General features: G+C 37.5%; 1 protein-coding gene across 1 annotated transcript; it reads right to left on the bottom strand.

Annotated features, from left to right (window-relative positions):
* Window positions 1-318: 318 nt before the first annotated feature.
* Window positions 319-9,711, bottom strand: LOC106660522 (pyruvate dehydrogenase (acetyl-transferring) kinase, mitochondrial). Its single transcript, XM_014383505.2, has 7 exons — window positions 8,614-9,711; window positions 2,501-2,708; window positions 2,231-2,415; window positions 1,842-2,006; window positions 1,556-1,734; window positions 1,166-1,390; window positions 319-1,101 (listed from the first exon to the last, which is right to left on the bottom strand). The coding sequence occupies exons 1-7, from the start codon at window positions 8,714-8,716 to the stop codon at window positions 913-915; spliced, it is 1,254 nt and encodes a 417-aa protein (XP_014238991.1). The 5' UTR covers window positions 8,717-9,711; the 3' UTR covers window positions 319-912.
* Window positions 9,712-12,352: the final 2,641 nt, after the last annotated feature.

Below are 12,352 nucleotides of genomic sequence, written 5' to 3'. Positions count from 1 at the left end.
ACTTGTAAAAATGTAATGCAAAGATTTCGTCTATAAATGTTAATTTTATTTTTATCACTATTCAAATTTGGATTCGTTCATATGAACGTATTTTTACATTTAAATGAAAGCATACAAGTTGTAGATTCTTTATTCAGGGTTATTTATAGTTTATTCAATTTTGAATAAACATTTTGCATAATAATTATAATGTGAAACGATTAATGTTATCAGAATCCAAATTTTTTGCTGCAGATTAATCTAATCCCATAAAATTAATTTTATTATAATGTTATTTTTTATCATTATCCACTTATAATGTTATTATTATCTAAAATAATATACAAAAATGCACCTCTTAAAAATTAAATTTTTTTCTTAAAAATATGCAGGTAAAATTGCTAATTTTTTTGTAAAGCCGATTATTTGCATTGTAATGTTTTCCTTAATTTTGAACTAATATCAAGATTTTTCATTTTCATTATTTTACTTCATGCAGTTTCAAAGAATTGCTCATATTATTCAATAGATAATTTCAATGACAATTGCAGTAGTACATAATTAAAAGTGAATAATTTTTAATCACAGTAGGTACTTGGAATCTCGTTAGCAAAGCAAATTTTAGTTTTGAAAAATATACATTTATTTACAAATCTTCTATTTCCAAACTTGCACAACAACTCATGTTGCAGAAATTGATTACGAACTTTAAAAAAAGTTAATTAATTCACACTGATTAGTGATATGTCATTATTGTTACAAGCATGTAGGAGAAAATTATGGAAATTATTACGGAAAAGCTACATAGTGAAAATTAAATTATTCATGTAGAATAATTAAGGATATCCAATAAAATGACGTAAACGTATAAACATGATAAAAATAAATACAATCAAATCAGTCTAGTAGTTTTGGTTCGACGATTTCCTTCTGTTAACAATGATTCGCCCGCAAACCATTGGGAAGTCTGTGCCCTTGGGTATGACCCATCGTCAGTTGCCTGGTTGCCATACTGTTGCCACATTGGCTACTCCAATCTGCTGTCGGGAGTGACGTCCGATAAAATTTCGAAGATGTTTTATTGAAAATTGGCAACAGTTCATTGGCTTCATTTGACAATGCCTTTTAAAAATGAAATAATATAATACCATGATGTACTATTACTACTTTAAAATTTGAATCATACCTTCAAATAAACGACAGCATCAGTTCCAAATCCCTCGCAACTTAGTAAAACAAGATCTCCGTGAAAATATCGCGCATAAAGCCTCGATAATGGAAGTCCGTATCCGTATCCTGCTAGAGGTACGGTATGAGCATCAGATTTACTCGGCTGCGGTGCCGTGCTGTACATGTATTTGAACAAGTAATCCATTTGCGAACGAGGTATACCGCCCCCACGATCAGACATCTACCATACGAAAATGAAAAGAGGTGAAGAACAAATTGTGAATTTTTCATGCAATTATCATAAATTTCATATTCATTGTACCTCATTGCTTCTTATGGGTTTTGCTTATAAAATTTATTTTTAATATAATTTTACGATATCTATTGACAAGTAATATTTATATACCTTGACACATATATCTTCTTTTCCTTGAATTACAGTGACTTCCAATGGTGGATAATTATCAGCGTCAACTCCGCAATGCTCCATAACTGCTCTCATACTATTTTTGAATAATTCAAAGAGCATGTGATACAAATGACTTGGCACATAAATTATTTTTATTCCACTATTAACTGCAGTACCTACAGAATGAAACATTTCACTACTTAGAAAGTGTCGATGACAAAATTATCGGTCAATGATATCTTCCAAAAACATAATTATAATAATCATTAGGCTATAAACTTACTATTGAATTGTTTTACCACAAGATCAGGGCTAGCCATATAATATTGATCGCATAAAAATCGAGCATTTTCGTAAGCATCTTTGACTACGCTGATAACGTCACAATGTGGATCGATGCAGCCTATATGTCTGTTATGGCCATTTAACACGCCGCCAAACAATAAAGCTAAAATTGTATATTAATATTATTATTTTCTTTCAATAATGACTTCAGGATTTTGATTATTTTCAAAACTATTAAATAGGTTTTTAATGAAAGAGGCCTTCTAAAGTAAATTGTGGCTCATGTTTTACTTGAACGTGTAATCGATTTGAAACATCGAGTACTCGCACATACAGATGATTTAAATGGATATACTTTCTCTATAATCGTAAAATAAGTAGACGTACTATGTTGGTTGATTAGCATTCTAATTGAAATGCGGGACATGTAAAATCTGTCGAGAAAATACTGAATACTATTTTCAGTTTGCGCATCCACATCGTGCGAGTCTTTTAGTTCCAAAATTCCTTGAGCCATTGTCTGCACAATATCCGTGTGCCTGTTTCTGATCTTGACTAGTGCTTGGCAAAACCTGCGATTACACATAAACATCCATATAAGAATCTCGAATGGTACAAGACGGATATTTGCGCTAAAGATTATTGGAAAGTGCTTACTTGTCTAGAGTATTGTCGCTGACTTCAACTTTTTCAAATTCAATTATTTCTTGAAAGGAAGTGACGTACATATTATTGACAATTCCAACGCTTGGCATCCGCAATAGATTCTCCGGTAACAAATGAATTTCTTTCATTATATTCGCCAAACGCACGGGTAGCTCTTTTCTTAAGAATATGAACGACTTTCTTTCGCATGCACTGAGTCCTGCAAAAAACCAAATTCACTTAGTAAGTCTGTGAATAGAAAAAGGGAAAATATATTTTGTTGAAAAATCAAATTTTGTTAGAAGTTAGCTTAATTGCGCACATTAAATGAATTTTCATCGTAAAATAACATGGCAATTTTTATATCGCGAGTACGTGAAAAAATGTATTCGTTACGTGACAAAATTGTTCTTGAAAAATTCAATAATCGTTTTAAAAGTGAAATAATAATAAAAACAATATTTTTCAGTATTTTTTCATAACACACGACGGCGCATGAGAAAATTGTTCTGCGAGTTAAAAAGTTGCAATAATTTATAAGATCGTTGGGCTACAAAGTGCAAGGTCGTATCAATTCAAAAATCATGTTGAATGTAATAAAGCAATTCAATGGTTGTGCAGGGAAAAAGATGGAACGCGATGGGTGATAAATCGCTCATTCCGGAAACACTAGATGATATTAAAAATGTCAAAGTACATTGAAGTTACGTAAGCTAGTTTGAAATAAATGACCAAGTAGGTACGTGCGAATGCGGCTAAAGACAAAGCAAGTTTCGTAACGCAATAAGCTAGCCGCGAAGGCGAATTGCGAACCGCACTCGTGTTTGCCCTTGGCCATTCATTTTTCTCGCAAATGAGAATTACAAATGAAGTAAAATTCTCAACAAGTTGCAGTTTTGGAGCTATGTAATAGAGGCTTAGAAATGCTCGGGCCTGTAAGGCAGAGTCGGACAACGAAGCAACAAAGGCGTTTAATGTCGCTTTATGTGCGTGTACACCGACTGGGCAGCTCAGCTTGCTCCTCCGTGTGTTGCAAACGTGACTCCAGTAGGTCATCGCTTCGAGTCATGCTATACAACGAATGTGATGTAGGCGCGTGATCGTGTCCACATCCGACGCGCGGCTCTTCGTTATCATCCGACGTGCAGGCCATAGCCATTCACGATTGTCAGGCGAACGCGTACACACGGGTACACACGGATGCCGATAGAAAATATTTAGTTGGTCGAGCGTGAAATGAAGTCGAGGAGAGATTCAACGATCGGAGCGATGAGAGCTACACATCTGCACGACAAGGACTTTATCAGCGAAAGACTTTACGACTCAACGCCTTTTTCAATTTGTATACCACGTGACAAGTCCACGCGCGAATTGCTCGCGCATTTTCTCATTGTTTGATTCATCATTATCGAGCCGCGCATGAAAATAACGAGTAGCTGCACTATGTATAGAGATGACGAAGCGCAAAATTACACATTAACAAAAGCAATCTTACACAACGACCTTCAAAACATTGATCGAATTTTTTTCAGACATTTTAAAGCCAAGTGTGCGCCTATTGGAAAAACACATACTTTCGAAGAATCAATTTTTATGTACACGAGGGTAAGATATAAATGATAACAACAGGAAGCTATCGAACGATACATTTATTATGTTCATAAGCTTTGGCCAAAATTGAACAAGTGTAACCGCACGTATATTTATGAACTTCTATGCGGTGGGGCTTCAAAAAGTTTTTAATTTTGAATCTCAACAATATTTACAAGATGCTTATTTATATTTATAACTGCAAATGTAACGACTGGAGTGACTTTGAAATAATAATCAGTTGGGCTCGAATATTTTCAAGAGCAAAATTAAGATTCACAAGATGCAATTTGATCTATGAAAGGTACAAGTGTCTCCTACTCTCAATCAAGTCCGAATGTAGACTTAAAATTACATTTTTTTTCTTTTATTTCGTTTTTCAAGCATCGATCGAGACATTATATTATGCAAGTAAGGGATATAGGAATATTCATCAAACATGTCAAGATTTTAACTTATTTCATGATGACGTTGAAAAACTTTTAATTATTAAATTAATTTAAAAGTATATTCATTGAAAACATAAACAAATTTAATGAAAATAAAGTTTTTTAAATGTCGATGATCTTTTTACACAGCAAAATAACATATCGAATAAGTTATCAGTTTGTGGACAACAAACCGAGGTCATTCACGTTCCGATTGTTGAGTAAACTTTCTCTTGAATAAGCCAAATGGATGACTTGTGCATTTTAACAATCGCTTAAAAACAATGACTAGCCTATAAATAATTAATGTATTAGATTATAATTTCATCAAAAAAGTATAAATGTTAAAAATAGCAAATGAAACGAAGATTTGTTCCAGCGGAGAACAAAAATTGTGGAAAAATATTATTTTGACCGATCGTACAAGAGAGTACGAGCTATATAAAACGATCAAAACAGAAAGTAAAGATCGAGAAAGAGCGAGAGATAAACTTGTTTGTGTTGTGATGGAATTCTGAGCCAATAACGATACGAGGGTCCGTGGGCTCGTCATCGTCTCGGGACACGGTGATTGGCCCGCAGGAGAACCGCGCCTCCGCTCGGCGGCTTCGCAGCTCGCTCACGCTTAGCTGGCCGGTGTGCGCTTAAAATTTCGAGTAAATGCGCAGCAGACGGCTGCGCATATGGAGCGCGTGGACGTGCAAACTGCGAAGGCCTCCTCAGAATTCCACAATCTAATATTGTGATACGGCACTGCCACGCCGTCATGCCGAACGAGCAAAAAAAATCATCAAAACAGCCAGATTACTCAAGCTGCCCCCCAGCACGTATGCGAGCCATAAAAAACATTATGTTGCTATCTCTTCATATACATTGTGAGCCATGTCGCTTTCTAGACGATCCTTTTTAAAACATCAAGCAGACAAAAAAAATGGGAAAAAACCCAAAAATATAGCTCACTAAGGTGAAAACATTTTCAGGCCAATTGCTTTTGCGTGCCAAAATTCTTTGTTTTATAAAGCGTTGGGGGTACTCTTTGTAATTAAACGAAGTCATCATGACATCAATCATCAAAGTCTTCATTGTTGTTTCGCAAGATTAATTTCATTATTGACAAAATTTTTTGTTAAATGATGTTCTTTTTTTGAATTGACACATATTTCGTAATACACATATGGAAGATCATGAACGTCTTAGAAAGTGGGTCTCCAGAAATTTTGAATTCAAGCCAAAAATCGTTTTTAGAAATTTTCGAAAATTCGGGCAGGACAAAAAAGTATTTAATAATCGCAGCAATATTGGAGGTTTCACACATTTTATTTGCTAACCTCAAACTTTGCCACATATAAATTTTGATTCCGGCATAATTATCGCAACTCGCTGTCTGTTGTCAATTTTATGTAAACATCAATTCATTGATTTACAAACAACATTCTCATGATAAAGAATAATTTATATAAACTTGAAAAAATGTATCACTTGCAACAGATTATTTAAGTACATGTTTGAATATTAACATTTGAAGAAGATGCATTCGGTGAAAATAGTTGAAATGAATTTTTGTAGATGGTTAGAAGTTGCTGCAATTTTATACTTCATTTGGATACGAACGTTCTGCCATTATTAAATTTAACGTATCGTTGGACTGATGTAAAAGTATCGTGACAGAGACAAAAGACTTACATTGATAACTATTGCTTATTGAAAATTATTGAGAAGTATATCATAAATATAATAAATGCTCGAAAACAAAAATAAAATTATGTAAAACACAACAAGAGTAAATTTGCAAATCGTAAAAAACAGATTTTATCTATAATTCATAGCGTAGAAGCAGGAAAATACTAAATACTACAAACTGTTTTCTAGAAAAATCCTACTAATCATATGCTGATCTATTTGATAAAATATTTGAAGAATGATAATATTTGTTATACAATGGTTGCTTTTCCTGATTGATCCTATGCTTTGAAAAACGACTCAACTGGTTTTTCTAAATGGTCTGCAATTTTAGTCGTCAATGCTTAATAGTTGCAGAATAGATACCGCTAATATACTCCAGACTAAATGTAATTGCTGATTTCCGTGCTTTGTACGTGATATTCACACTTGTTTACTGCAAGTACTAGACTTTTCATTACGTAATTTCGTCGGGAAGTATATTTATGCAAACAAATGATTTTTATACTCGCTAGAGCTACGTAAAAAATCGTCTGACGCGAGAGATTTTACGAGACGCATAATAATTTACAACAGCAGGCAAAACTGCTTAGTAGAACAAAATCATTCGTTATTTTTATCTCCACAATACAGCTATATGTAAATTTTACGAGACTATCCAATCGATAATTAGGCCTCTAGTAAAATTATCAATCGATGTTCTCAGAAAAAAGTCGAAAACAAGAACACGTCTGTCGAGCGGCAAGTAATTTTAGGATCGAAAAAAAGTGCCTATGTGCTCGGTGCGAGGTTGAGAATGGAGGCAGGCGGCTGGTAGCGTTCCCTTCCTCCCAGCACCCGCCATTACATCGAAGTCTCGAGCGACTTTTCTTCAAGGACAAAATCGAATGCCTATCAACTGACAATGCGATTCGATACTTGGAACATGGACATTAGAAGTGATGCTCCAGAGTCAGCGGCATTTGAACAAACGGCCGATAAAATCATCGAAGCAAAATGTCGATTTCGAGAGGCTTATTATGAAATCATTCAAGTTTCTCGTATCTTATGCACTCGACGTCCAAACGAAAAACTCGAGCACTACTTTTTCTTATCGACGTGCAAAACTAGTATTGTGAATGGAGTAACAAGACTTTTTAATTAAACTAGTGTTACAAAAGTGACGGAGTAATTAGAATAGAATGATTCGTTGGGAGTAAAATGGAGCTTGATCGATGCGGCAACCTTGGTTCGTGTTGCATCAGATGATTGTGCGCAGTCGTGCCTAAAGATGCAGAGAAAAATCAACGATGCGGCCTACAATGCACGTGGAAAAACAAAAGCTCGTTGGCAAACATACTACAACGGGATGAGACACGTGATTAAACGTTATAAAATCAGAGTCGCCGCGCGAAGTTGCTATGCACATAATTATCGACGCGTCGCAGCTTTCTAGAATCGATGAGGAGCCGCTGCTTACACGCGCTGTTATAGACCAGCTGAGGATATAGCCAGGCAGAAAAGTACCGGCGCAAGCGGTGGACTGTGTGTGTGCTAAATGGAAGCTTCGGGGCTCAGGGGCTAGAGTCTATATAATCGATTGGCGGCTGCGGCTAGTCAGCGACGGCAGCGAGTCACCATTGATGCACCTGACTTTGTCAATTCATTATTATGCTACTTACTTTGTCGCGGCGGTGCGTCCGATCAACAAGTTTATCAAAATATTTATACTCTTGTGCGTAAGTACAATGACGCGCGCGACTAAAATTACCCGAATTTCGGTTATTTCAAAAATAAAAGTCAAGATGTTAACGTGCATGTTAATCAAGCGTATATATATACGGACGCGCCGAGTCGAAATGCAAATACGCGCGCGCGGTGCAATAATTCAAGGTCACCGAGGCCGACCGAGCAAACGATTGGCTCGACCTGCATCGAGTCGTGCTGCTCGCATCATCGACCAGCAAATAAAAAGGTATAATCAACGACGGAAACGATGGAGCTAGACAGAAAGGTAGCACAAACCCGTAGTCGCTCGATCGTATCAAGCAGTTAGACGCGGGACGAGAGAATTAGAGCTCGTTGCCTCGCTTGTTGTGCGACACTAGACGTACTCTAGCGCGTCCGGCTAATCATGGCAATAACGAGCTCCGACGTTATCTCGTTTTTTCCAGTCGATCACTGACAGCACGAGAAAAGAGAAATATATATTCGCGAGGTGCGACTTTCACGTCCGGGCTCGTGCGTGCAGAGGCCCGACCGTACGAGTTTGGCAGTGCGGAACAACGCACGATGGTTGCGGAAAATGCGTGAGCGCAGTAAGCGTGGTGCAATTTGATTTCTTGGAGATAGGCTCGAGACTCGCGCGTCGATCGGCGAACGCGAACAAGTGCGCGTCAGCTGTGTAGCTAGGCCAGCCAGGCGTTATTGAGCTGAGGGCAAACTCACCAAAATCGATGAACTGCTTGATCGACAAGGGCGACGGATTGAACTGCGAGTAAAAGTCGAGCATCTTGCCGATATTGCTGAAGCAAACGCGCGTGAACTTCATCGTGGCGGAGGCTGCTTAGCTTCGCCAACTGTCAACTGCTTGAATGGGTCGAGCCAGGAATCGAGTTGTCAAGAGACAAGCTGCATGTCGTGCCTAGACGGCACAGCTGCTGACTCGAGTTCGTCGTTCCGATTAACTGGACGTTCTTGCCCTGTCGCGGAGCTTCCAAGATTGCAGCCCTTGCGCTTAGGTTAGGCTCGTTGTCGTCAGGCAGGTAATATGCCAGGAGAGACCGACAGCACCTGTGCTGCAGTCATAGAAGCGGGGCAAAGCTGCCTGCTCGAGCTCGTCGATCGTCGTGGCTCGTCCAGTTCACGAGAAGCAGTGGCTTTGTCGACGATGACGGTGCCTCATGACGAGGCTCGCGAGATTTTCACGCTCTGCGGAGGGCCTGAACTTCGCTGACAGCCGACGACAGTCGTCGACACGGCTAGCCGGACCCCTGACGAGTTGTCCAGCACCGCTACCGAGCTTTACGATGATTTTCCAAGCCGTGGCGAAGCGCGAAAGCACGACACAGAACCGCGACTGCAGCGATGACGAGATGACTACTGACGCGACTCGGTGAGCTACGCTCCGACTCGGCTCGCTAACGTATAAACACAGACACGCACGCACACACACACGCAGTGCAAAAGTCGCGAGAGACTGGCACGTACACACGCGCGGCCCGAGCCGTGTTATATAGCTAAAAACTATATAGACGGTGCATAGGCGCAGTAGACGATGGACGCAGGCAGACTTTGCAAATGCGCCCTCGCTCGCGCGGGACGCGACTGCACTGTAGCACAAGTATCGTGCGAGGATACGCGTAACGCGAGAGAGCCGGTATAGCAGCGCGAGAGCAAAAAAGACAGCGCGCATAGGGTTATCGACTCGCTTATGATATTCTATATTCGGCTGATGTACTCTCGTGCAGAATCGCGAGTCGTGCTCGGCTAGCGCAAAGCACATACGGATTCGCGCGACTCCGTTTCATCCCCTCCCCGCTGAGGCCGCCACATCCCGCAGCCAAGCCAGCGGTAGCAGCAGTGCCGTAATATAACTGCCTTTTTCGCTGTGCCGTGTGCGTGCGTCATGTGTCGGCATTCTCCGCAGTCCACTCGGGCCAAGGAGGGCCGAGCCTCGTCTCTGTGTGCGACGCACACGCTTGCAACTCGTTGCTCAACAGAGGCCTGAGCTCAACATGTAATACGGCGCTCGCTCCTCTCTCTCGGCTCTGTATCTCAATTTCGTGACGTGTGCAAAAGCACACACCGATACCCGATCCGCGTATCACAAGTTGAGACAACGACGCACTCGTGTACTAAAAGTGCTGCAAGCGTATCTGCGTGCAGACGACCGATACCGACGAGATTTCATTTGGCCACCGGTGGCGCTTGTTGTTGGATTTCGCGCGAAAGCCCCAAACTGCGCGCCTTTTCAATATGACTAGCCTTATTCCTGAACAAGCTCAGATATTTGAAACATTTGTTATCAAAGCATTTTAATTTGTATCGGAATCATTCATATATTCATTAATTTATTCATCTTGAAATAAATGTGTAAACGAATTCCGTCCATTTGTATAGTGACAATTCACTTATATCAATATCTAAAAGTTTATATATAACTACAATTTTATCACAATTTAAATTTCTTGGTTCAATGCAAAATTGAATTTTTCCACGCTTTTTTCACTAGTGCGCATGCATGATTTTACATTACCTGCATGCTACTCGGTAAAACAGAGCGGTAGATAATGTATTTGGGATATAACACGTCAACCGTGATAATCCAAGCAAGTTCCAAGCATTGAATCAAAATCCAAGCATTGAAACAAATTATGTACTCTTGAAGAGTACACTGAAAAATGAAAATCCTGAAATTTTATCTTTCAAATTTTTTTTTGATTTCCTAGGGTGATTATGAAAAAATTGTTGAAACATAATCATTGATGTAAAATTTGATGAGGAATTCAGATTTGTTGTCAAAAGTCATCAAAATTTAACTTTTAATAAAGTTTGGTGGTGGTTCAAACATTAGAAATCATTTAAGAGCACATTACAGGTCAAAAAACATGGTTTTTCTTTCATTTCCCTTGTTCTTTTACCTTTAATGTGCTCTTAAATGATTTCTGCTGTTTCAACCATCATCAACCTTTATTAAAAGTTATTTTGATGAATTGATAAATATATTACAATTTTGGCATAATCGCTAAAGGTGAATTGCACATTTATTTTTTACTTTTATGCTATTTTATCTTTTTGATGGAGCAAAACTTATAAATATGATTTTTGACAACAAATCTGAATTCCTTGTCTAATTTCACATCAAACCTTATGTTTCAACAATTTTTTCATATTCACCCTAGGAAATCAAAATATAATTTTAAAAATCAAATTCCAACTTTGAGATTTGGTAGATCCATGAGAGACAGACCTAGAAGGCTGAAATTTTCAGGATTTTTACTTTTCCATGTACTTTACAAGAGTAAATACTTTGATATGACCCATATGTACTTATGTAGATATTTATAAATGAAAGTAAAATGTATACTTAGGTATGTTTAATGTGTAAGGTATTTGATAAAGGGAGGAAATATGTACAAGAAGATTAGTGATAAAATGACTTCTTAACGTAGTGAAATTTTTTAAAAAATGTGTATTTTCATTTCTTCATTACAAATCATTGTTATTTATAGCATGTAGTACATGAAACTAGTTGATAGTGTTTCTTAGTACATGTGATAATGATGAAAAAAGTGTTTAATAGCTTAAGTCAATACTCTTGAAGGACTAACACTATCAGTGAAATGAGTGGAGTAAAGTTTTAATGAATAATTCTTTCTCATACTTTAACTCCATTTTCTGGACACTTGAAATTTCATTAATTTTTGTGTGCTTATTGTAACTTTGAAGTTGAACCGATAACTTGTTCAAGACCCAAATAGGCTCATTTTGTTTGTTGAAAGTGTGGCTATGGTATCTATCTCAAAAAAAGTGATAGCATCATAAAAAGGCTTTATGTGACTATAATTGTGGAAATATTCAAATAATGTGAAACTAAGTAGTATAATAATTTTAGTTTTATGTGAATATTATGGTTCTATCTTAATGGATGGCTTTACTAGAGGTAGCGATCATTGTAGCGATTCTTGTATATTTAGTGACACTTTTCCAGTATCTAGGGGTAGAAATATTTTGTTTAAGGGTTAGTAAGAAGCCTCAGATTTGACAAATCTGAATTTTTGTTTTAGGTTTATTTTTTTTAATATAAAATAAAAAGGATTTTAAGGTGTACGTGTCCCCTTAATACGTTATAAGAAGATTCTTCAATATAATCAGCTCAAGAAGCAAGAGTCAAAAAGCTTCAAGTATAAGTATTTTCCATAAATTTGAATTTGGTGCCTGCAGAGTAGTGGAATCTGTGAAACGTGTATAAGCATAGGAATTTCGGCGTTCCAGCAGACAGAAATAAATTGGGACAAAATATATCCGCGGGAAAGCGCACGATTCAAAAATTGTAAAAATAAATGTATGAAAAATGTTATGGAATAATTTTTATTCTTTTTTATAAATAATGAAAAATGATGTAAATAAATTTTTCAATATAAAATCAATATAATTTTAATATTAACCTATTAGTTAATATCAT

Source organism: Trichogramma pretiosum, unplaced genomic scaffold, assembly GCF_000599845.2.
Source record: "Trichogramma pretiosum strain Unisexual culture from Peru unplaced genomic scaffold, Tpre_2.0 scaffold130, whole genome shotgun sequence".
NCBI classification, from domain to species: Eukaryota; Metazoa; Arthropoda; class Insecta; order Hymenoptera; family Trichogrammatidae; genus Trichogramma; species Trichogramma pretiosum.
This window is presented reverse-complemented; position numbering and strand designations above follow the sequence as displayed.

What these genes read in the sequence shown, in the direction of transcription:
- LOC106660522 (XM_014383505.2), bottom strand. Translation starts at nt 8,716, where the DNA reads ATGAAGTTCACGCGCGTTTGCTTCAGCAATATCGGCAAGATGCTCGAC. An exon ending in AATGCTAATCAACCAACATA is followed by an intron (nt 2,007 to 2,230) that starts GTACGTCTACTT and finishes ATACAATTTTAG; the next exon opens with CTTTATTGTTTGGCGGCGTG. An exon ending in AAGAAGATATATGTGTCAAG is followed by an intron (nt 1,391 to 1,555) that starts GTATATAAATAT and finishes TTCGTATGGTAG; the next exon opens with ATGTCTGATCGTGGGGGCGG.